This window comes from Aethina tumida, chromosome 3 (assembly GCF_024364675.1).
Source record: "Aethina tumida isolate Nest 87 chromosome 3, icAetTumi1.1, whole genome shotgun sequence".
NCBI classification, from domain to species: Eukaryota; Metazoa; Arthropoda; class Insecta; order Coleoptera; family Nitidulidae; genus Aethina; species Aethina tumida.
Window position 1 is genome coordinate 21,252,620 of NC_065437.1, and position 24,861 is coordinate 21,277,480.

Sequence of the window (24,861 nt, forward strand, 5' to 3'; positions counted from 1 at the left end):
TATTACTTTTGTACTTTTCAGTCGGGTGCCAAAATAAACATATCCGATGGTTCGTGTCCAGAGAGAATCGTTACAGTGACGGGCTCAACAAGTTCAATTTTTAAAGCCTTCACATTAATATGTAAAAAGTTTGAAGAGGTAAGCACCGCGTGCGTTTTGCATTTTGAACATTTCATAGAATTACTGTTACGATGGCTTCCGAAAAGGATTCGATCGTCACTGCTTGAAGTAATCTGTTAATGTTAGAAAATGTCTAATGCCGGTTGATAAATATTAGATGGTGTCAAATGCATGAAATAATAAGCAGATGTAGTGCCTGACCTGCATTTGGTTTAATGTGTTACATTTGATGTGCTCCATTGGCTTGAAGGCTAAAGAAATATTTATATTTAAGTAGCCTCTACTTCAGGGCATTTTGCATTTTAATATTAGATTATGTTGAGTGACTTATATAGTTTATTCAATGTTTTGTTTAAAACAGTATTATTGATTGAACTGATATTAAAATGTAGAAACCGCAAACGAAATGTTTTAATAATGTTAGTATATCATTGAGTTAATTTTATTTTATTGACACAGTACCTTATTAGAAATATTCATTAATGGTTTATTTTTCTGTTGTGTCTGAATTTGTTAACACCATTTACAGTGTGTCTGGTGAAAAAACCACTTTAATATATTTTAATTATTGGGCTGTTGAGATTGAAACTTCTCAAATGAAATATAGATAGATTGCCTACCTGTTAAATCAAATTTCATATTGATGATCTTTAAACATTCAATTTAAATATGATTAAAAATATTTTGTGAACTTCAAAAGGTCCACAAGCAAATTAGAGCTTTTAGGATAAAAAACAGTACAATATTAAAATGATGAAAAATTTTACAAAGGTTTTACAATGTTGAAAATACTTACTACTTATACAAAAATTGATTTAGCAGTTAGATAAGATATTAAATTTTGTTCTCAACGAAGCAATATCTTAAAGTGGTCCTTTTATAGCAATCACACTATTTATGTCATATATTTTAGTTAAGCCGTATTATAAAGGTAATTTCCTTACAAAGCTTGTAGAGTGCAATAGTTTAACAATAGGCGTGAAGTATATCGTATTTTGACAATCGTTGTGCATTCGTTAATGTGGCGTTGTGTTATTCGATGGGTGCCCTCAGTGGTGTTCCCAGTTCCAGGATATAAACAGCGGAGGCAGCGGGGTACCCCGACCACCCATCACACTCAGACTGATCGTGCCGGCATCACAGTGCGGGTCGCTGATCGGCAAAGGCGGCTCCAAGATCAAGGAGATCAGAGAGGTGACCGGTGCCTCGATTCAAGTGGCATCCGAAATGCTTCCCAACTCGACAGAACGCGCCGTCACCATTTCAGGAACCGGGGAAGCCATTACTCAGTGTATCTATCACATTTGCAATGTCATGCTCGAGGTGAGATTTATTTGACGTGACTTTGTAAGAAGTCCAGTTCGGGAATTTTTACTAATGTACCTTATTCTTTTACATTTCAGTCCCCCCCTAAAGGAGCAACCATCCCCTATCGCCCCAAACCCCAAGTGGGTGGCCCCGTGATCCTGGCCGGCGGACAGGCCTATACCATCCAAGGCAACTACGCCGTCCCCGCCCACACAGACGTAAGTACCACCACAACCCATCACCATCTCCACCAGCAGCATCAGCAGGCGGCCATGCCTCCCGGCGCCCTCCTAACCGCCGCCCCCGCCCCCCACCCTCTCCTCGCTCCTCCGGGCGCCGCCCCGCTCCTGCCCCCGGGCCACCCGCTGGCCGCCGTGGCCGCATCGGTGGCTGCCGCAGCTGCCGCCGCCACAGCGCCGCACGCGGTAGCCGCCGTCTCGCTCCACCACCACCACCACCAACACCAAGATCCGCTGCTCAAGGGCAACGGACATTTGCAGGCCGCGTTGCCGCCCGCCCACCTCCTGCCAGATGTAAGTTGATCGTATTGGTGCTCCCCGCCCGCCAAACCCCAAACCGACCGTGCATCTGTTCGGAGACCTGTTGTTTGTAAACCGTCTCCGTGTTTTTTCCCGTCCATCGGTCGAGACGGCCTTTTGGATTGCCTCCCGTATCATTTGTTTGGGACAATATTGGTGTATGACATAAAACGAATGTTAATCTTGCTATAAAAGGCACAATATACATTGTCTCATGCCAATGATTAAATGAGCGGACCCCCTGTTTTCGTCGATCCGATTTTAACCTGCATGCTGTGTTGCTTATATATTGTCAATGTAGTCATATTACAACACCCATATTTTCAATGATTTGTTATCAACGTTATAGCGTCCACAACAGTGATAAATTTGCAAAATAATTTTGCTTATGGCACCGACACTTACAACTGCACAATTATTTTTATTGCCAGCAAATTTAAAAACATTAGACCCAGCCCAAGATATCCCTTACCTAGATAATAGATGTAAATAGGACGTAGAGATTTGAAAATTTTTTGATACTTATCTAAAAAAGTACTGCTAATTATTACACTACACGAATATTTCCTTGTATTTTATCATGTTGCATGCATATAATTAGCTGTGATTAGCTGCTTCTTTAAAATACAGTTGCGGTTCATTGTTCCTTTGGAATTTTACTAAGCGTTAGGTTGCTTCTTGCTAACAATTTTCTCCGCTAACATTTTTTTATCGAAAATGCGTTCAGAATCTTGGGACTGGATTTTTAATTACTTATTAAACTGTTGCACATGCATGCAGTTTGTCTTTGATTTGCAGGTGGGGAGTACAGTACGATTATCCTTACAAGGTAGTGGTGCATAAGTCACAGTTGTATGATGAGTTTATTTGTGTAATAATTTAAATTTGTCATGGAACTGTTTATACAAATTTACCACAATTTACTTTGACGATATATCTTTTGTTATCAGAATACTTTAACATTATTATCAAAGTAAAGTGTTTGGTACTAGTTTGTGATAAAATACTAGGTTTAACATTTACAAATATTTTCTTTCAGTACATCAACAAATTCTTGTAGTGTAGTACTTAAGCAAGTACTCTCATTTTAGATAACGCTGAAAAATTTAAATGTAGATTTTCGTTGCATTAATCAAAACAAATGATTGTAATCGCAACGAAAATCTAAAGGTACACAATATATGAGTGTATTGTTGTTTCAGATGACACTTGGTAAAAGTCCACTCGCAGGACTTGCTGCCTTGGGACTGGGGGGTTTAGCACCGGCTAACACAGGGGGACTAAATCCTGCAGGTCAGTACTAACTTTATAATTATATAATTTATTATTAAATAATGTGATGATAAACGTATACGTAAGAGATGGTCAAAGAAAAATCAGCAGTGCCTGAGCACGGTTCCGGCCGTGCACAAATTTTCTTTCGACGGTGGCTCTGTGAACGTTAAGATTATGAGATCTGATTCCGGTATTGTAATGTTTATCATCCACTATCACGCTACACTAAAAAAATCACGAATGCTGTTTCGTTACAGCGTTAGCAGCCTTGGCCGGTTCGCAGTTGCGCAGCTCGAACTCCCGCAATTCCCAAAATTCGAATCAGCAAACACACGAGATGACCGTGCCCAATGAGCTCATCGGCTGCATCATCGGCAAAGGTGGCACCAAAATAGCGGAAATCCGACAAATCTCCGGTGCGATGATTCGTATCTCGAACTGCGACGATCGGGAGAGTGGCGTCACCGATCGCACCATCACCATCTCCGGCAATCCGGATGCGGTCGCGCTTGCCCAGTACCTGATCAATATGAGGTACGTAATTTCATTTGTTGCCCTTCGGAACCAATATCGTTTCGTCGCTCGTTGAGAGTACGCGCTAGAAGTGAATCGGTTTGCGAAAGTACAAAGGCGAATGTCAAACTGATTCACCTATACGGTTCTGTCAACTTGTTAAGTAAAATGTTATGAATTCAGTACATTTTGGTGGTAGTTCAGGTGTTGTAAACGCGTTATACAGAAGAACAAATTCGAATCCTTAATCCTCTCCCATCGATACTGCTTCATTTGTTATGAAAGGGATGGCATGTTCTTATACCAAGCAGATTTTAAATAGTGTTTAGTCTTTGGCATTAGGAACGTGCCGAATGGATGTGTGTGTGAATGATATTTGTCATTGATGTATGTTTTGAAAATTTACAAAAAATGTAACACGATGGTTCAATGGAGAGAAGTACCAAGGAATCGACGTCGCAACATCGCCACAAGAGAGGAAGGAAGGCTCAGTTATCATTTGATGTGTTCTTGGAAAACGGAAAAGAACCAGTTTTACTTTGTTTCATTGAAATTTTAAACCTTTTAAACGATCCCGTCATATCCAAAATTCGTCGCGGCATCATTCCACCTGAACACTAATAAAATTTACTTTGTTGTTTAGCGAATGTATAAACAATTACACAAATATTCGCAAATGACACGTAAATTGGTTGTGATCTTTTTGAATGATGTCGATCATGATTACCTACTATTGTCAATAACACATCAACTGATCCATGTTTTCCTATACTTATGATTTTTTTGTTCGTTGATTATTTGAGGTTTTAACCTCGCGATCACTGGACAAATATTCCTGATATCAACTCCAATTGTTTTCCATCTTTTTACTAGTGTTGTCAACTAATGAATGAAAGGAAGGCTTATTAGAAACAATAGACAAGCCTTTTATTGGTTACTGACAACAAAGTAGTACAAAACTTTGTTTACATTTTGGAATAATTAAGAAACAGCTTATGATATATATTTAACTAGAGTTGTACATCTACTCAATAAATTAGTAATTTTTTATTAATTTATTATTAAACATTAACATTAAAGTTGTTTTATTATTATTCCACTTTTGAATCAAAGTTGATTCCCGCCCCATATTATGCACACTGCTCATCGAACCGCCGCGGCCTTTACACTAAAATCCCACGTTTTGTTCTGTCTCTCTGTCCGCACAGTGTCGAGCTGCAGAAAGCAAACCTCGAGGCCCAAAACTCGCCATCCGCGGGTGGCGCGGGCGGCACGGGCGGCGGCTCATCCGGCACCCAATCGGCCGCCCCCGCCACCGGCGCCTCGGCCGCCTCGGCGTCCCCCCTGGCCAGCGCGATACCACTGGCTCAGCTCTTGGCAAAGCCTGGCGCTCTGAACGCCCTCACCTCCCTCAGCGCCCTCGGCGGTCTTACCGAGCTGCTGGGGGCGGCGGCGGCGGGTCAGGGGGGCGCCGCCCCGCCCGTCCAGACCACCGGCGTCCACCGCACCCACAAGGGCAGCTACGCCCCACGGCTCCGGTCGCCCGGCGGCGGCCCCTCGGAGGGTTCCAAGCTCAAGAGCGAGAGGAACAAGTTCAACCCCTATTAAGACTACTACAATCCCACCATCACCAACCACCAACCACCTTCCTACCCACAACACATCCGATGCGCCGAACTGGAAGGGGCGCCACGCTTTGTTTTACTCGCCGCACGTTTACAGGATGTGTCGATATACATATATATTTATTTTTAATATCTACAATTTTAATTTTACATTTACGTTTTGTATTATGCTAAACTATTTTTAGCATTTATTCTCCAATGTATCTAACAAAATATTATTATTTATGTATTTTATCGAACATTTTTAATATAATATTTAAAGGACCAACCTTAATGACATTTACAAAATTATTAACCATCCTGTATACGATACCTGACAACAAATTTAAAATTGGTTCGTGTACATTTAAAAAGAAATCAATTTTAAGTCCTGTTGAATTGGTCAGGCCTACGCTTTGGCTGATTTCAATGCGCAGTTGTAACGCAACGTGGCGTTTAAAAATGTTTTTTCGAGCTCTCGACCGTGATTCACTCTTATGCCTTTATCACTGGCTTCAAGAGAAAATCTCCGCCGGTCCAATATATATAAAAATTTAAATCTGATGTTTTGTATATTTGGACAGGCGATAAAACCCACGTTATTTAGACTCTCGTTGACTTTATACTGATCAAAAAGGGGCCATATATGTATAGTAATTTTCTATTGACGGTTGTATATTATTTTTTAACATATATGTGTATATATAATTTTATTATTTGTGATAAGAATATATCAGTTATTTTTCTTTTTCGCGCGTATAAAGTCAATGATGATAGTTTATTTTGTATACATTTATCATTTTTATAAACACGCATTATATTAGTAATATTTCTTATAATTCATAGTACAGATAGTTTTTTGTCGTCTGATTAGGTTACTTATACGACAAATCGAATAGTTGTAGTCATTCACAGAATTTTAATTATCTTATTTATTTATAAAAATATATTTCTTTTTTTTTCTAAACTGTTTTGTATAATAATGATATCTTTATATATAAGGAGAATGTAAAGCTTTTAACACGTATTGCACTTTGTCTTCTTTTTTTACATTAAAAAAAGATTTTGGTTATTCTTATTTAACCTTTGGAAACTTATAACAAACTCGACTAGGTTTTTCGTCAGTTTGAGGTATTCAGGATTGTTTACGTTGAGACTGACCATGATAAATTGTATATACAAAACACTTAGATTTAATTTTAGATTCTAGGCTTAAAAGTATATATTGTACAGGGTAAAATTTATATATTTATGTTTTAGGCATTAAGATCTACTGAATTCGTAGATTTAAATATTACAAATATGTAATAAAGCTTTAGGTTTGATAAATTATGATTTGTGATTTATACCCAAAAATTGTAACTATTATATACAACTCATGTTAAAAGTCGTGCTGAATTTTAATAATAATCATATTACTGCCAATAACGGAGGATGATCCTATATGACCTTATATATAAAGATGGAATATTTATCAAAGTCTGTACTTGATTTTTTATAACGCTAGTTATTTAATATTTAATAATAATAATAATCTGAAACAATAATAAGTAGACTTAGTTTTGTACAAAATTTAAATGCCTGTATGAGTCGTTAATATTAGGGCAGCTTGTTGACATATCAGCAGCTGGGAAACACATTCAAAATATGTTCAGACGCTTTTCTAGTGATTTCAAGAAAATATATAATTGAAATTTAAATCTTACTATATATAATTATAATTTTATATTTAGCATTGTAAATTATGATGTATTAATACAATACATTTTGTGTGTGATGGAATTTTCTTTTTTTATTTTCATTTTTACTCAGCGAAACGTATGAAATGAAAATACCTCGTGATATTTAATAGTAGGTCGCTTTAATCCTGATTTCATACGAGTCGAATCAACAAATATTCAAATATATTTTTATTAAAAGGTTTGACGAAAAAGAGTATGAAAGTTGGTAACAAGGTTGCGTGTTCATCTCCTAAGCCTGCTAACAGACCGATGCCTTTTCAAATAATTCCAGGCCAAGAAGATCACATATCCCGGTAAGATTAACCATCCATTTTTCCTTGCCTTTACTATATTATCATCCAAACAGTATGATGCTATCTCTCAAATATTTAAATGATTTCATTCAATACATAAATATTGACTTTATAATCATTATACTGTGCGGACTTTATTTATATTTGCCCAAACACCACAATATCCAATGCCCAAAACCAATTTTGCTCCGAATTCACCTTGATCCTCAAAAGTACTCTGGTTTTGTAAATTTATACACTGTTAGAAATTTGTTTGCAACATCAGGCATTAATGCAATTTATGTTACCCAATTTTGTTTTTATTTAGAAATTGTTTAAGCATAGTGGTTGATTGTGGTGTTCCAATATCAATTTTGACCCCCAAGATAAAATTTACCCTTGCCTCTGAACTTTTTTCGTACCTCTACACAATCAAATATATCATCGATGTTCGTCATTCACTCTAAAATTTTATGAACCTCTGCTTTTTACTGAAATTGTTCTGTGTTGCTTTTATTGACAGTTTTTGCGATTGTACGATGTCAATATCCCTGTTTCAGTGAAAAATTAAATCAAATCAAAATATTTTTAAGAAACCGGATTTATTGAATTACATCATTTCATTAATCCAAATAAATCAATGAGAGCACACAGATGGTCGCCTCAAAGCTAATTTAAGCATATTGTTGCCACGACTAAATCGTCCGTTTCGTTTAGGATATCCATGGAGACGGCCGGCTTGCCCATGCCGGGTTACCACTACATCTCGCCCAACCACATCGTGAAGGCGCCTATCCACTAACAACCGGACCACATGAGGGAACCGCAACCGCCGCCTCCAACGCCTCTGTACACCGGCCCCCCGGCTCTCTACTGGCACTTCGACGGGTGCCCCCAGAATTTATGGTCTGATCTGTAAAATTAAACGTATATAAGAAAAATTCAATTGCAGAGCAACAAAAAATGATATTTAAAAAATACGACAATATTGTCAATACTGATGGATAATTTTTACATAAAAGATTGGTCAAAGGGGAACAAGCCAAAGATATGTTATTTTTAATTTTTTATATATAACGTATTTATATATATAATATTTAGATACAATCAGAAAATTTACTGTTTATTATCTGTTAGATAATTTTCTAGTTGTATTTTGCAGAGAGACTTGTTTTTTGCAAGTTGATTGGATTGTTGAAAATCGGTGGTAGTTGTAAACAATTAATAATAATACATATTAAAAATTAGCCGCGAGAAATTTCGTATTCTCGTTTCTGTAAATACGTTTCGCACGCGTTCCGAATTATTGTCCTGTAGATGTTAGTACCGGAAACACTGAATGGCTCAATTTACTCGTACTCATGTTCACCTACCAGGCAGTAATGAACTTAACTTATTCAAAAAATGTTTTAAAAGACTGTCAATCATTATTTGACTTGCATAAAAATGATCGTGATAAATTATCAGATCCGTAGCTTGTTATTGATTTGTAAATGCAGACTGGGTTATTGAAACGTTGATTCTAAAAATTTAATATTAATCATTTGTGTATTATTGTTGTTTGATTTAAACTAAACTGTTAACTCTCACTGTAATTCACAAAATTAATGAATTGTGAGACAATTCTAAAACTGATGTATTATAAAAATTGTAATTAGTTATTAATTTATTATTTATTTATTTATTTATTTATTTATTATAAGTACGTATTTTTCAGAAGAATTAATCTGATTAAAGCATCTAAAACATGTTTGCACCAAACTTCAATGGATTATTTGCCTGGAAATCCACAAACCTATGGATCAATGCTATTTTATATATGTATATAAATAAGGAGTACTAATTATAAAAGAGCAATAATAAATTTGAGTATTAATACAATCGTGATACGTTATACTAGCTTTAGTTAACAAATTTTGGGTTATGCAATAAGAGCGTAAGCACGTATGTGCCATATATTAGAACGGTAGAATGTTAAAAGGTTACTTAGGGCAATAAAGAAAACCTTAAAAAAATATTTAATGGGAGTACTAAAAGTAAATAACATAAATAGTTGTGTTATATATAATATTTTTATATTAATATACAGCTAAATGAAATGTTGAAACAATATTTCGATAAAGCATGTAGAGAAATAATTGTAATGTACAAAAGCTCTTCTAGATACTCATTAAATGCCATAAGTATTATTAATCGTAGGCGAATAAAGACGGACTTGAATTTTCTATGCACATAAAACGGTACAAGAATTCTGTGTAGATCATTTAAGTCTGACGTACTGGATATATGGTATTATTTTAAATGTATTATTCGCACCAGGACAATAATTGTGGACACTTCGTTTTTATTTAGAATGTTGGTTTTTTACATTTAACTTTTTTATTTACAGCTTACATTGTTATAGCGTTATTTTTATTAAGTTTAATTGTTAGAGTGATCTGGGCACTTTGTGACCATTCGAATTAATCTTTACAGACGTGCATTTTTATATTGGGCTGTGGTTATTGAAACTTAGTGTTTGTTATTGTCATTTCTTCCAAAATAACTTTTTCGTGCCAAAAATAAAATGATCTTCCTTTCTCACCCGCAGTACTAAAAAGAAATGCTCATTTCACTCCAGTTTAGCAAGACATACTCATAAAATACTCTATCGAATTTCGAATCTTTGTGGTTAGTGGTAGCTTTACTGTGATCATTGGTGACTTTTGATGACTAACATCCACAAAAATATGTTTAAATTAAAGAAAGTGACCATAATAAAATTTATTTGTGGATGTTTGCACCACCAACTAACTGATCATTTATTAATTCCTTGTACTTAATGATGCGAATCAGATGTTGAAACTTTTACACTCAACACAAATCATTTAGTTGGTTTACTTAAATAAGCATGCTTTTTAATTATGAAAAAGAGTATTAATGCGTGTTATTTATTCTGGATCAAGGGAATTAATACATTCCAAAATATATATATCGGTAACATTGGAAATTGTAACAGAGTGTTTGAAAAGACGAAGAGATTGAGTGTAAACGTTTCTCTAAGTAGGATTCTGACTTGCCACCTTCTTCTCTAGTTTGTGTTCTTTTTGTTAACTTTAAGGTATTGCTTGTTAAATAGTTGTAGTGATACATACTCTAGTCTCGGATTTATTAAAAACTATATGTTTATCGATGTAATTTATTATAATTCGATATGAACATTTGACTATAAATGGGGACAATCTATTGTTATCCCTTTACGTTACTGACTGTTTGTAATATTAGAATATACAGTACTCATTAATTTATGTGCCAAATTTTAGAATTCTCTGATTCATAATATTTCTATATTTATAAATGTCATCTTATGAAATCAGACAGGAGGATATCTCGAATATACATAGGTTTTAGAAGTATTTGACAGAGCATTTGTAAAAAACTTTAGTACAACAGCAAAAATTGGGATGGTCTCGTTTTATCTCATTCTAGTCTTTCCACTTTGTAATGTGTGATATTTATACAAATTTGTTCAAGATTGTCTATGAGAACATCCTGAAAGCTTTAACATAAATTTTTGTCTGAATTTATTTAGATAATTAATTATTTGATCATCCCAATTTGCGATAGTCGATGCTTCTAAAAGTAGCGTGTACGTTAAAAAATTGTACTGATGGGGTTCACAATAACCCTGTCTAGATTGTAGTATGTTTAGAAGGGGCCTTAATGTCGGCTATTTCATAGTTGTCGTGTTGTGCAGGCAATTTAAACGGTTTTAGCTTTGTCTGTAGCAAAGTGCTATACAAGTACATTTTGGTGCCAAACGTGGTAGATTTACGTACTTAACTGCAACCGAAAATGTTTGAATTTTCTCTCAAGTCAAGGTTATTAAAAAGCATATCTTTTCGGTTGTTTTAGATTTATAGTACAGAAAATAAACTTTGGAAAAAAGGAGAACGTCGGTTCTCTGAAGTTTATTACCAGGAATGTTTTGTTTGATATTTTAAAAGTTTATGTCACAAGTGAAACTTGATGTCATTGACATAAGCTTTTATAAAATGAATTTATCCATGTCATATTAACATGTAACATAATTTATATAATTTGTGACTGGGATATATAAAAAAAGATATTTTTCAACGTCACATATATCTAAGCTGAGGTCTTAGTCGCCTCTAGCACCCTGAATTTAAAGAAACACAATCAGCAAAATGTAAAAAGATCATTTTATATAGCCTTTATTAAAACAGGGTCTTTATTAATAAGAGAAAATATTGTAGATAGTTATAATGTTTCGTCTTTTGGACATAAAAAATTGAACAGTATTGTTTTTGTGAGATTATATAATTATAGTATTATAAGATGCCAAATTATTGAATTCCATATATACTTTTTTAATAAAACCCGTTGCCAAAAAATTACTTTTCAATAAAATGCTTATAATTTTTTAAAGCAATGTAAATTTTTTATAATTGTTGGCAACAAGTTTCAGGGTAAATAAATTATCGTTATTTTGAAATAACGCTACTGTACATTATTTTGACTTTTCACAGTATATCACTTTCTGATAAATACACTGATTGATATCTTTGAAGTGTATTTGTCTTAAAGTGACTCCTATGGTAAAAGCTAATAGATTCATAAATATTCTATATGTACGCTAATTATTAGTGCTTTTGCTTTGAGATCACAACACGACTGTATTGTATTAGCAGTAGAGGCATGCTGTTACTCAATTTGAATTTTCTCTGACCCTATCATATCTTTATAACATATCCTGAACTGGGTAATAATATTCTAACTTTAGAGGTACAAAAAACCTTGTAAAAAGAAAAGCGACTGCTCAATGGTTTTCTTCATATCATTACATTGTTGCGAGTAACAGCAAAGATATTTTGATATACAATCTTGATTGTAATATTTTTAATTAATGTAGTTTATATTAGGCAATAAATTAATTCGAACTTGTAAAGCATTAAAAAAAGACATTTTTAGATATTGCACATATCTATTGTTCTTTCCAAGCAAAATGTTTAGTATATACATATTTAAATAAGATGTTTTATGTTTGTTTTTGGTTAATAAAGTGTGACTATTAACTTGTGGTTTTCTTACCTGACAAAAGGCTGGACATAATCCTTTTTGTTTTCCCATAATTCCATAAAAAAACTCACTATAAAATTTTTTTAGGAATAAAAATAAATAGTTTTAACGTAATTTTTATATTTATAAATGTTTACACTACTCACATTCACTTACGTTTTTGTTAAAATGAAATGCATTAGAACAGTAAATATATTTATTTACATTACATTGTCCGTAAAAGTTACTTATACTAATTAAAATGCAAATATATTTTAGAACTGCATAAATTTAATAAACGAATATCATATATTATACAATATTACGGTTTCCGAAATATCCGTTCTATTCAATATTTTATTAGACACTGATTCTTATTCATAATTACTTAAATCACAACTTATCTGTGAGTCTTCCTACTGGGATGACACATTTGTTGATGATTATCACAACTTATACAATCGAACACAAAATTCCTATTTAACTTTCTCAAATTAATTACAAACAGTAAACACTAATAATTTTAAATTAACAATAGTTAAATACTGATAAATAAAGCAAGTTTGGTTAAATTACAACATTTTTATTATAATATTTACCTGAACCATCGATGACTATATAAAAGTGTATAAATATAACGAGTAAAATTAAATTGTTCAGTAATTTTTGTATTCACCAATTTATTCAGGGCACCTATAAATTTATTAGTATTCGGTAAATAGAGCCTTGACAGAAATTTACAATATTCGTTTTCATAGTAAAATATTTACCCAAACAATAATATTTATTTAATTTGCGTTAAATTTATTGTGCAAATAAACTGCACGTGAGTAGCAAGCAATGCGAATGCGACATATATTTTAACAGCAAACGAAGTTATTTGAAATTTACAATTAATGGATTTTTCTAATGAGCATGATGTAAATTTTACAACAAAAGCGTATCGATCAACATTTTATTTGTCTATTTTATATCTTTAGATTAATATATTTTGTATACAAAATTTAAAAATGTTACAGTTATTTCTAAAATAACACATTAAAATACTTTCCTAATATAATTTAAAAATTTTTTGATTGGTATTTTTTGATTGGTAAGATATATAATAAAAAAACGTTATTTATTGAACAGGCGCATTCACCAAAGTTTATTACTAGATACCATCGAATAATTAGTACGTGAACATAAAATTTAGAAATAAAAAAATAAAGTACAATCGAAAAATAATGGATTTAAACAAATTAATTGATTTATATTCTTAATAATTTATTTACACCATTAATTATTAAATCATATCGATTACACACAATTTAATGAGTACCGCATTGAGTTTAACTATTCTAAAAGTTTTATTTTATTTCGTTGCTTACGTCGTTGCAGTAGTAATAAAAAAGTAGTTACTAATTCAGTTGTCTATGGGATTATTCGCTGGCTCCTATCTCTAATTACTATGATCGTTAACATCATCATATATTCAAGAGATTTAAATAAATTTTTGATGAACTTTTTTGTGTTCAGGTTTTTTAATTTTTAATTTCTTCAAAATAATTATTAATTTTTCAATTTTTTTTTTTTTTCATTTTTAGAAAAATTAGAAGAAGCGTTTGCCAACATTCTGTTAATTTTATAAAACTTTTTTAAACACATTTTAGGGCAATTTGGATGTGCTAAATACAAAAAAACATGCCAATTTTTTTCATTTGAGTTAATACTTTTATTTTTCAAATTAACAAAATTTCAAGTCTGTTGTCAAATTCAAATATAACAAATTAATGGATTTTGAAATGTCAATTATTGAGAATATTTTTGAAAAATTCTTATTTTTCCCAGTTGTCTAAAAATATTGAAAGAAGTATTTAGCTACTATAATACATTAAATTTTCAGTGAAATTTTTTTATCATATTAACTTTTTTGTTATGTAACCTCAAACTGTAATAGGAAATTTCTTAGATATTCTCAACATGTTTATACAATGTATACAAGTTTTGGCTTGCGGTTATATCGAATTTCCTCAAATCCATTTGTATTTAATACCGTCACGAATTGTTCCGTTCTCCACACGAAGCCATAAGACACATCTTGAAAGAGTTGATGGTAAAACGTGACACGTCAATAAATTATTCTATTGTACCCCAGCTACTTACCTAAACAAAAATACAATAAAAATTGAACGTTTTACAAAAATATTGATTTATAAGGAATGTGGAATAACGTTTCATTTTTTAGCACAGGCGCAAAAGTCAATAAGCTGTATGCAATATTCAACACAAATCTCAGGTGTAAACCCAACCTTCTGCGGCACGCGAATAATAAGTAAAATTTCAGTTCCGTCCATTCGGTTCGACGTCCAATGTACTAACAATCTGGGCAAGCATAGAGAAGTATAAAACTTCACTTCAACACTTGTTATTTGTTTATATTAACTTAACTTATTGAGTACACCTTCGAACAGACATTATTTTTGTTCAATTCTGAAATTTCGAAAATGTATTGAGTCAATTATCCAGACAAAGAAAAAAACTTGTGTTAATGAACTTTCTACATTATAAAAGTAAATTCAATTCTCGTCCATTTGAAATAAAAAAATTAAGGAAATATATTTTTTAGGGAAAGTAGCTGTGTTATGAAAAAATTTCTATATAAAATTGCTACTGTCTTTCAAAGACACGGTTATTACAGTTTTTGTAATGTTTACACAAAATGAATTTTTGAGCAGTTACTCATTAAAATCGAATTAATAACAAAATACCATTACGATATTTTTTTAAACAACCTATATATAATCTACATATAAATATAGTTTATATGTATTATGTATTGTTATCTGTGACCCCTTAAACTGTTAAACTATTCTATATTGCTAAATACTAAAAATCACACGTTACACAAAAATGTTCGGAAAAAAAAATAATTAAAATAATATTAAGATCTAGCGCCTTTTGTCAATTTTTAGTAAACTACAGACTTTATTACTTATAAATAGATTTTTATAAATAATAGCTCAAAAGATAAACAATAAAAAACTGTATGCATGTTATACGAATTTATTCTTTATGAACATGAAATAAAATGTCAAATGTGTTTCAGAATATTTTTTTTTTTTTTTTCATAATTTTATTTCACGATCTTTCTATGAATTTAAATCGATTATTTACTAGCACACATTTGCATACTTTGCTAATTACCTAATCATACGAAGTAGGTGCAAGTAAAACCAATAAAAATTATATCACGACTGGCAAGACTTTGCGGTTAAACAAGTTTTCCATATTAAAAAATTTAAAAAAACTGGCCCATTGATAGCTACCAACAAATTTGTCTGAATTCTAAATAACTTAAATGAAAATGGATAACTGGTTAATTTGAATGTCAAAAAACAATCTTATCCAATCTTATCGACATCTGAAATTAAAGTCAACCTGGACGAAATGGGACTCGTTGAAATTAGTTCAAGAACTGTAAGTAGATAGTTAGTGGATGGAGGTTCGTTTGACCCCAAACCTACAAGAACAACCCTGGTTTTAGTCCCATTTTGACTTTCTTAGGATCACATTAATTGATCTATTGAACAGTGGGGACGAGTATTTTTTAGTGATGGGTCTAAACTTGTTTTTTATTAACTTATAAATTTATGCTTCTGCTTATGTTAAACGTCCTACAGGGACAAAACTATTATGCTATGAGAATGTTTCAGTTCTTCTGGTACAGGCCCTCTTAGACAGATTTATGTACAAGAATATATTAAACAACAATTTGTTTCCATATATTGAAGAAATGATGCTCTTAATAAATAATTTTCAACATAAAAATCTCAAATACGGTTTAAAATTATGTCGTATTGTTTAAAAGTTCAAGATATTCATGTTTTGTCTTGCCCATCCCAAACTCTAGGCATCAACCATATAGAAAACATGGGATATCACGTATATAACCAAATTCGATATAATAATTTTACAAATTTAAATGAAATCATCACACCAATTCAAGCAGTGGCTATATTTTTGTCTAGTTCAATTCTGAAAAATATATGTAACATTTTATAAAATAAGAATATAATAGTTTTTATAGTACTGTATAAAACAACAATGGTAAATTAATGTTTGAAAGAATACACAGTAAATAAATGTTATGGCTAAAAGATATAACATTTTTAAAAGTTGATCATACAGTGGTGATAGTATACATATATGATTAAAAGATCATAGGATTATCAGACCAAAAATAAGTTATGTAGGTAGATTAAAATTATCTTTATTTTACACGTGTCAACCAATATATTTATAAATTAAGAAGTTGTTATAAATCAATTTTCCTATGACTAGATACATGGAAAACTTTATCCATCGTAACTACAACCAATCTCAACCTTCGGAAGGAAGCAGTCGCGCTCTGAAGAGCGACCTTATAAATATACCCACATCCAAACATGCTTACACATGTCCCATCAGGAGGAACTGTTGGCGTCGTCGTTTCCCAGGTAGCAAAAAAAAAAACAGTGAGGTATTGTCCGACGGTGAGAGATGAGTATGTCGAAAATAGTAAGATTATTTTATTCGCGGTGGGCGTATTGCTTCGACGTCGCGCTGACCACCGAAACGACAAACTAGTCCGCGCCAGCGCCGACATACCTCCGCGCTACGCTATACGGCTGCTTTTCCCGACGCGCTTTCCTAGTTTTCCTCAGTGCATCCCGACTAAAACGTGTGTTTTCCGCCTCTATGCGCGCATCCTTACACCATACATGGGACTAATGTTTATCCATCGCAGATGACGGCAACGTGAAAGGTAATCATTTGCCTTCTAATGAGCACCACGAATACCACCCCCCGGCCGGAACACCGTTCGCCCGTTACCCAGCAATAATTCGCATCACTTCAAAAACTTTTCGGTTCACGTCCGGCGCAAAACATCCGAAAGTTAACTAAACAAACTGCTCGCTTTGATCGTACCAGTGATAAATACTTTAAAGAAGAAGTTGCCACTTGAAATAATATTAAACGGTGATAAGTATCCAATAAACACTAACCGAATTAGAACCCGATTTACATCGACCCAGTAATTATTGGATGTCCTTATATTTATATAAGTTATTGGCAGTTTAATCCTTTAAAAATTTAATCAATATGCGGTCGTATATGGTTTATATACATACATTACAATTATATGTATAGGCTAATAAGGCAATCGATTGGCGTGCACTGTTATATAACTATTTCTTTTTGCTAGCGAATTCACGATGACAATTACGATTTACATTAACTGTGGTAGATCTATTGCTTGGACAATTTACCTTGAGTGATAGCCAAAAACGGGCCATACATATTTAAAACACTGTCGCAGTTGACTCAACTATTTTTGCTAATTATTTCATTAATACGACTGGATTTATAAGATAGATTGCTTTGCAATTACATTTTTCAACTTGGGTTTGCGTCGAATTATTACATTATATGGTTTTAGTCAGATCTTAACCCATAAAAACTGAAAATTCAATAAAAATTATTAAAATTTCCCGACGGACAGTCAATCAGAACAAGGTACAAGATATTCAAGATCGGGACTTTTGGCTTACATAATCATGTGTAACGTCACTATTGTATTTTTATTACAATTGTTTCCTAATACTTTAAACCAGTGATAACAAGAAAATTCTGATTAATACGAATCACAAAAGATTTCGGGCAGTATTCGACTGAAAGTTAGAACGCGTATGCCAAAGCAAGCTGGGATAAATTAAATTACCCACTTATTAATTTAAAAAAATAATTATTCATAAGAAATTAAATAAAGTGAATTTTTTTTTTATGAATTTTACTTTTCATACTCTTCAGCAATACATCCAAATAGTTTAAAACATAAAATGCTCCTAATATAAGAAATTATTTTTAACTTGAAAATGTAAACCATCAATATTTATACAGCACCTAAATAAATTCATTCAAGCAATAATTCTTTATATGCCAAGTCTAAATTTGTAAATGTACCAAAATTTTCCTTCTTTGGGAGGAACACAATAAAACCCCATTATTTATTTCTTAGTAAATAATTTATGGCCACTCCAGATTCAACGCTTCATTCACCACGTATAAATTTCTGCTTTTGTACAAGCAATAAGACTAGAACTGATTCACGTAAAACCTATTATTCTTCTGTAAAACTTCGGAGCTTTACGGTTAAAAATATTATGAATAAAAATATTGAATGGTTTAAATAAACGATTATTAATACTTAATATTTTAACATGTACATTCAGAATAGTTTGTATAATACAATTGCATTTCATCGATTTTGATATTAAAAGTATAAACTTTCAATCAATTTATTGTTTTGTTTGTTTTTTTTCACAACAAAACCAAACATTTACTAGACCACCACTGTACATTTAGTTTCCTAAATATCGATCTCACGTGCGGGTTATAAATAAATGGGACAACATGCAATATTTATGTGGAAAAATACGACATTGCAAATTTTTCTCGATAAGCAACGATCCAATCCAAATTCCACAAGAAATCCAATGCCAAAACATGGTTGTTCCTTGAATTTAAATTATTTTATCGAATTTACATGATTTCCTTCAATAAAATTATATTTAATACTAAAAAACGTATATTTATAGCAAAAATAACACTTAATCAGTAACCATATAATAAAATGTTCGAACAGAAATTAATTTAATATTAAGTTCCAAATACGGATATATTTTGTTACATCGTGTGATCAAAGATGATGAGCCAGACAAATTACTTTCCTGTGTTAATATCACACTCCTTTTACTGACATGGATTAGAATTCTGGTGACACTCATGGGTTGTCTGTGTGTGAAACCATCATGATGTCATATATGATGTTATGATGTTAAAGAAACTGATTAAGGGCTTTTTATTTACTATGGTAAAATTATAAGAATTTGAATTTATTTTAATTAGTTTACTAACATTTGAAATAATTTTAAAACAAACTAAACAAAATAAAAAATAAGAATAAAGAAGTAATAAGCAGTGTTTGATATTATATTATTAATAATTACAATATAGTTCATTAGTAAATAACTTTTTAATAAACCTTCCACAATGCTCTTTTGAGTTACATTTTGAATTTTATAACACATTATTAAAATATAATTTGAACATTTCATATTTAATGTAAAGAACCCTTGTTGAAATATTAAGTTATAACAGGAAGGGATGTTCTCACAACAGTGGTGGGTAATAAGGTAAAATGTTTATTTAGTCTGCTTTTACCGTAACGTTTAGGTCTAAACTCCTTGCACCAACACATCAATTTACATAGGATTGTTTGCCGTTATTGCGTTAATTACATAAAATAATATGGATTTCCCGCCGCCAAAGCAACGTCACACTTATGCATACACGTCACTTAAGAGGAAAACTAATTGCCCTAAATTCATAAATACGAAATGTCTGTGACAATTTCAAGCTGCACATCTCGACCGAATAATATATTTAATACGAGTCACTCCAGTTAATATTGGTTGAGGTTCAGTAAACTGCCAAATTCTATAAATAAAACATAATAAGAACGTTGAATTTAAAATGGGACCGTCGAACAATTCCTCAATTAAATCATCATTAAATTGATGAATTTGCAAAATATTTATGTGGTTTTCGGATTTATTAACGCCAATTAAACTGTGGCCTCTTGGCGGTCGTTGCTTGATTTATGTGTCGAGGTGTTTCATTAGCGTTTTCCTAAAACAGAGCTCGTATTTTTGGACCTACAAAATTTTCAACTTGTGAAATGATGTATACTCAGTGACATAGAGTATAGAACAGGTAGATTCAGTGATCAGATTTCTATGATTTTTGGTGTATACTTTGGGGTACGAGAGAGTCGTAAATCAATGAAAATAATGAAATATTATTTTTTTAACCTCCAAGACGTAATAAATACTCATTGAATCGCTTTGGTGTTAATCTAACGAAATGATCAATTTTATCAAGAGGTATATCTACATGTCTAAGTCTGTAAAGCATCCTACCCATGATGTCCTACACGTGATATCAATGGGTGATAACTCCGGAGATCCAGCTGGTCATTCCACTATATCGGAATGTTGGAGACACTCCAAAATAACTATTACAGTATGAGGTCAGGCATTATCCTGAATAAAAACTGAATTTTGAAAGGTCCAAAGGAGTTCTACAATTTTCCTTTAATGGAAATTCCATATCCTAAACGTGTCGTTTACGATTATTATTATCTATGTCACTGAATATATTTAAAAAACATTAACTTGTCATTTTGCATATATTATTGAATGAGTAGTGTTGTAATATAATAAATTGCTAGAAAGAAATTTAATATTGCTGTAATCGGCGATTACAATTAGCATTTACATATTTTAGTTTCGCTCGCTATCTCCGGAATTGAACAGAATCCTAATGCCATTACGCTTTCCATTCGACCATTCGCAATGCGCATAATGAAATTTTAGTGTACTTGTTTGTATTTCCCTTTGTAAAACTCAATCAACATTTTTGGGGTATTAAAATTCAACCACCTTAATTAAATATAGCCTGTGTAAATAGTAACAAAACAGGACCAGAAAAAAGTTCAAAGAACAATTTGTATGTACAAAATAATCGTTTTTAATTGCCTGCTATTTAAACAATTTTTATCTTCTTTTGTGTTTTATAAAGTTGTCAATCACAATTTGTGAATTTCGCATTTATGAAAGTCGGCATTAAGTTCGTTATTAAAATAAACGATTGAAGAGATAAATATTCATTTTTATTACCCAGTTATATTAACACTTTATATTTTTTAATATTACTTTTATAAAAAAATTTCATTGCGAATTTATTTAATAAATAAAAATCACTATAAACCGGATCATAAAATTTAAAATATTAGGTTTATTTTGTAATATATTCTATAATAAAACAAAAATATAAAAATTTTAATTTTGTCCCACAACACTTAAAATTTATGAAAGTGGGGCTAAATTAGGAATATTAAGTTTATTAAAGTTAAAAATGTAGGTTATAAATTATCTCTAACGTATGATTATAATAATATTTAAAATGTTGAAATAAAGATTCTCCAATATAAATATTTATTTCTCATAAAAATTTTAATAAATTATAAGCAAAAAATAAAATAATATGTCCATTTACACAAGTTTAATATGTTTCTTAGAAGTATAAGAAGCTTAATGTTAGAAGCAATAAATATATAAATAGATTTTAGTGGAATTAAAATAAATGTTTGGTCACTGTATTCTGTCGTCATTTCAAATGTCCTGCAAATTCAATCAACGATTATGTTGAAAAAATTGTTCCACATTATTTTGTAATAAAAGTGTGAGGAGACACTGTGAAGCTCCTTTATATTTAAATGTGCTAAAATTTTCATGTGTGAAAGCTTTTTCTCTCGGTTACGTTGCATAATTCAGTAAGTAGTTCGATATTCTCTTTCACATTTCACGCTCACATTCTTGTATTCTTGAAAACTGCTCTTTTTCAGGATTCGAGAGATTCTCTCATTCTTATTTTATACTGTTTACAGTTACACAACGTGAGCGGTGTTCTCTAATTTTTTCTTTTGTACGGTCTCAAAGTTGAAATAAAAAAATATTCTACGGCATTTTAAAATATTGGATTCGAATTGTTTCGGGCTTCGCTCTAATGATCTTCAATAAACAGTTTTATGAGGACGAGTGTATATTTTGGCATCATACGTCCTACTAAATTTATACCAAAATACTTTCGAAAGTTCATCCTCTCATTATTAGGCTTCATGTACACAAACCGTATTATTCCCTTGTTGTCGTTTTGTAAAGAGTGACAAAAATAGTCGAGTACACGGTTTGCCAAATAAACAAAGGCACAATGCGGATTGGTATTACTTCGTAATTTAATTGTTTGTTTTTGTGACCGTCGTATACGACATGAGCTCACACACCGGGCGAGGAGCACCTGTTTTATTGGGGAATTTTGTAACTAATTCTATTCTTGTGTTTGGACCGAACGTGTGACGTCATTGATTTGAATATGTCTGCCTCACCAAGTTCTGAGGTAAAGGTCAATAAATTTCTGCTTTGGCAAACTCGCAATCTGCGACACTTTGAACAGAGAAAATACAAAATGTAAATTACACGAGTATCAAATCCGAAAGCTATTGAAATGCAATATCCTTTCCTAAGTGAAAAGGAGTCTTGACATTTTACACTTATTTGTATTGCCCCTCTTTGATCATGTTTCTTTGCAATAAATCTATTGGTCCACTATCCAGCTTTCCCATGAATATTTGAAATTGTGATTTTCGCATTCCGCGTCATTTCCTCAAACCCGTAAAAACGGTCAGATGTAATAAACCAAGGAATAATCAGCACAATAGTTTAGCAAAGCTGCGGAATATAAATTCGGGCGACCCACTGCGAAGGCGCCGGCATGGCGCTGTCGATATTTTACCACTTTTATGAAATTGAAACGGACTTTTGTTGTATTCAGTTTCCTCCATTCAACGTAACCCAATTTCTCACTTAACCGGACCTAAAAGTGCTGATCGATCTTTTCTATAAGATTGTTTGCCTTTCAAAATACTTCAAGAGAGAGGAACGGGACGTGTTTTATTAAAACGTGGCGCCGCACATCAAATCGGATTCTTAGGAAATTTAATTTTTGATACTTTAAGTTTTCTGATAAATTTCCGGAATATTACATCAAATTGGGTAGTTTTTCTTCAAAAAATTGTGATTTTATCGCCTATTTTCTAAAAAGTATATGAAACAATTATTATTATTATGTTTACTCTGAATTTCTGTGTTTATATTCACAATATTATTTTAATTATCGTCCATTAAAACGTCAATGTAATCTTAGAAAAAATGCATCCACAGAACCTAATTGTAAATACTACACTTTGAATGTGTATGTAGTTTTAGATCTATTGTCTCTATTTTTAACTTATTTATATATTATTTCTTTATTTTAATTAATGTTAATGTTTTAATAAAAAATATTAATGAATTAACAGGCTGACATTGTAACAATTGAATTTAAATAATTTAGAGTTTTATATATACGAAAAAAAATTGAAGATGGAGAAATATTTAATTTGGTCTAATATTCAAAATGTTATAGCAGAATGATATAGTACAGGTTCAAACAAAAAAATATGGTAATTGAAAAACATTATTCTTAAAATCGTTCAATTTAACTTGAAAAAAAAAATTTAAAAATAAAATTAAGAAGTATCTTGTTGTGGTTTGAAAGAAGTTTGTCGGATAGTCGAAACCATTTTGATAAATGCTAATCTGACTCTTTATAACTTAACAGACTTATCCCGCTGCAACAAGTCAACAACTCTTCAATTCTCTTTCCATCAAGCTGAAAAGCCCACAGCTTCAAAGACCTTGTTTATTTAATTACGAAGTTCTCAGGCGTCCTCTTTGTAAAATAGAGGCTTTTTATGGAATGACGATATGCACTTATTGGAGACGGACGTTAATAATGTGGCGCCGTTAGTTACTTGACGTTCCAAGTGGTCTATACTCTATTCTCAAGGATCGAGTGCATTTTTGATATCGGGCGAGGAATCATGAATTAGGACACTTAATTATAGTGTTTGGTCCCTCGATGGTAAGAGAGTTGCAAGATGATTTTAGAAATCACTTTTTGAACAGTTTCTTATACTTTTACCTTGCTTAGGATGTTTTTTAAAATTCTAACAAAGATACAAATACTTATAATATGGATAATAAAAGTAATAATAACAAAAGAATTTATTTTGCAAGCTTAAAAAATAATAAATTCTTCTAAACAAAAGAATCTTTTTATATAAATTATGCATCAAATTGTTAATAGACATTTGAAAATCTAAATTATTTTCTAAAAACATACCCAAATATTTTAACTTGGAAATTTTTTCAAGACAAACGTTAATTTTTACTGCAAAATTAATATTACAAACTCATACAATTTAGAAAGTTTTTCTATTAGCATAAATTGAGATATGTAATACAGTTTATAGTAAATAGTTTATTTTATTATTATTTAATTAAATTCTGCATATTATTGAAAGCTTTTTATGCTCTTTCTAACTAAGCTATATTGTATTTAAGTCATTTTTTGTTAAAAATTCCGAAAGGTTAACCATCAAATAAATTAAGCAAAATCTTTGTATAACATTTCTATAACGTACTCCATCATATAATCCACATATATTTGTCATTATCCAGATGTTTACATAAAAAAACAATGTAAATCTGAAAAGTCAAAACTGTCTGTTTTCTTATTAAAAAAAAAATAATTTTTTTCTCAGCATTAATTTATTTATATAATTTTAGTAAAAATTGTTGATTAATGGATTACACTGACCTGCAATTTTTTTTCCTTCTGATTTTATGCATAATTTTTCATAAATTAGATATTTCTGAATAAAAAAATAAAATATAAAATTATA

The 24,861-nt window shown here is 31.6% G+C and overlaps 2 protein-coding genes across 19 annotated transcripts in view; both read left to right on the plus strand.

Annotated features, from left to right (window-relative positions):
* LOC109609093 (poly(rC)-binding protein 3) overlaps window positions 1-12,448 on the plus strand; it is a 97,103-nt gene extending 84,655 nt beyond the window's left edge. For 4 of the 8 annotated variants that reach the window (XM_049965113.1, XM_049965110.1, XM_049965112.1 and 1 more), the window contains 6 exons: window positions 22-138; window positions 1,174-1,443; window positions 1,524-1,646; window positions 3,170-3,260; window positions 3,500-3,776; window positions 4,964-7,141. In XM_049965113.1, the coding sequence (XP_049821070.1) occupies window positions 22-138; window positions 1,174-1,443; window positions 1,524-1,646; window positions 3,170-3,260; window positions 3,500-3,776; window positions 4,964-5,363 (1,278 nt within the window). In that variant the 3' untranslated portion in view covers window positions 5,364-7,141. Of the gene's footprint in view, window positions 1-21; window positions 139-1,173; window positions 1,444-1,523; window positions 1,647-3,169; window positions 3,261-3,499; window positions 3,777-4,963; window positions 7,142-7,279; window positions 7,395-8,090 lie in introns of those variants that run through there. The other 4 variants (XR_007547568.1, XM_049965114.1, XM_049965116.1 and 1 more) reach the window with 4 other exon arrangements.
* A 4,532-nt stretch (window positions 12,449-16,980) lies between these two features.
* The window catches only part of LOC109604827 (glutamate-gated chloride channel), a 65,980-nt gene continuing 58,099 nt past the window's right edge, over window positions 16,981-24,861 (plus strand). For 9 of the 11 annotated variants that reach the window (XM_049965100.1, XM_049965099.1, XM_049965101.1 and 6 more), the window contains exon 1: window positions 16,981-17,217. The gene's annotated coding sequence lies outside the window, so the exon portion shown is untranslated. The remainder of the gene's footprint in view (window positions 17,218-24,861) is intronic. The other 2 variants (XM_049965109.1, XM_049965108.1) reach the window with 2 other exon arrangements.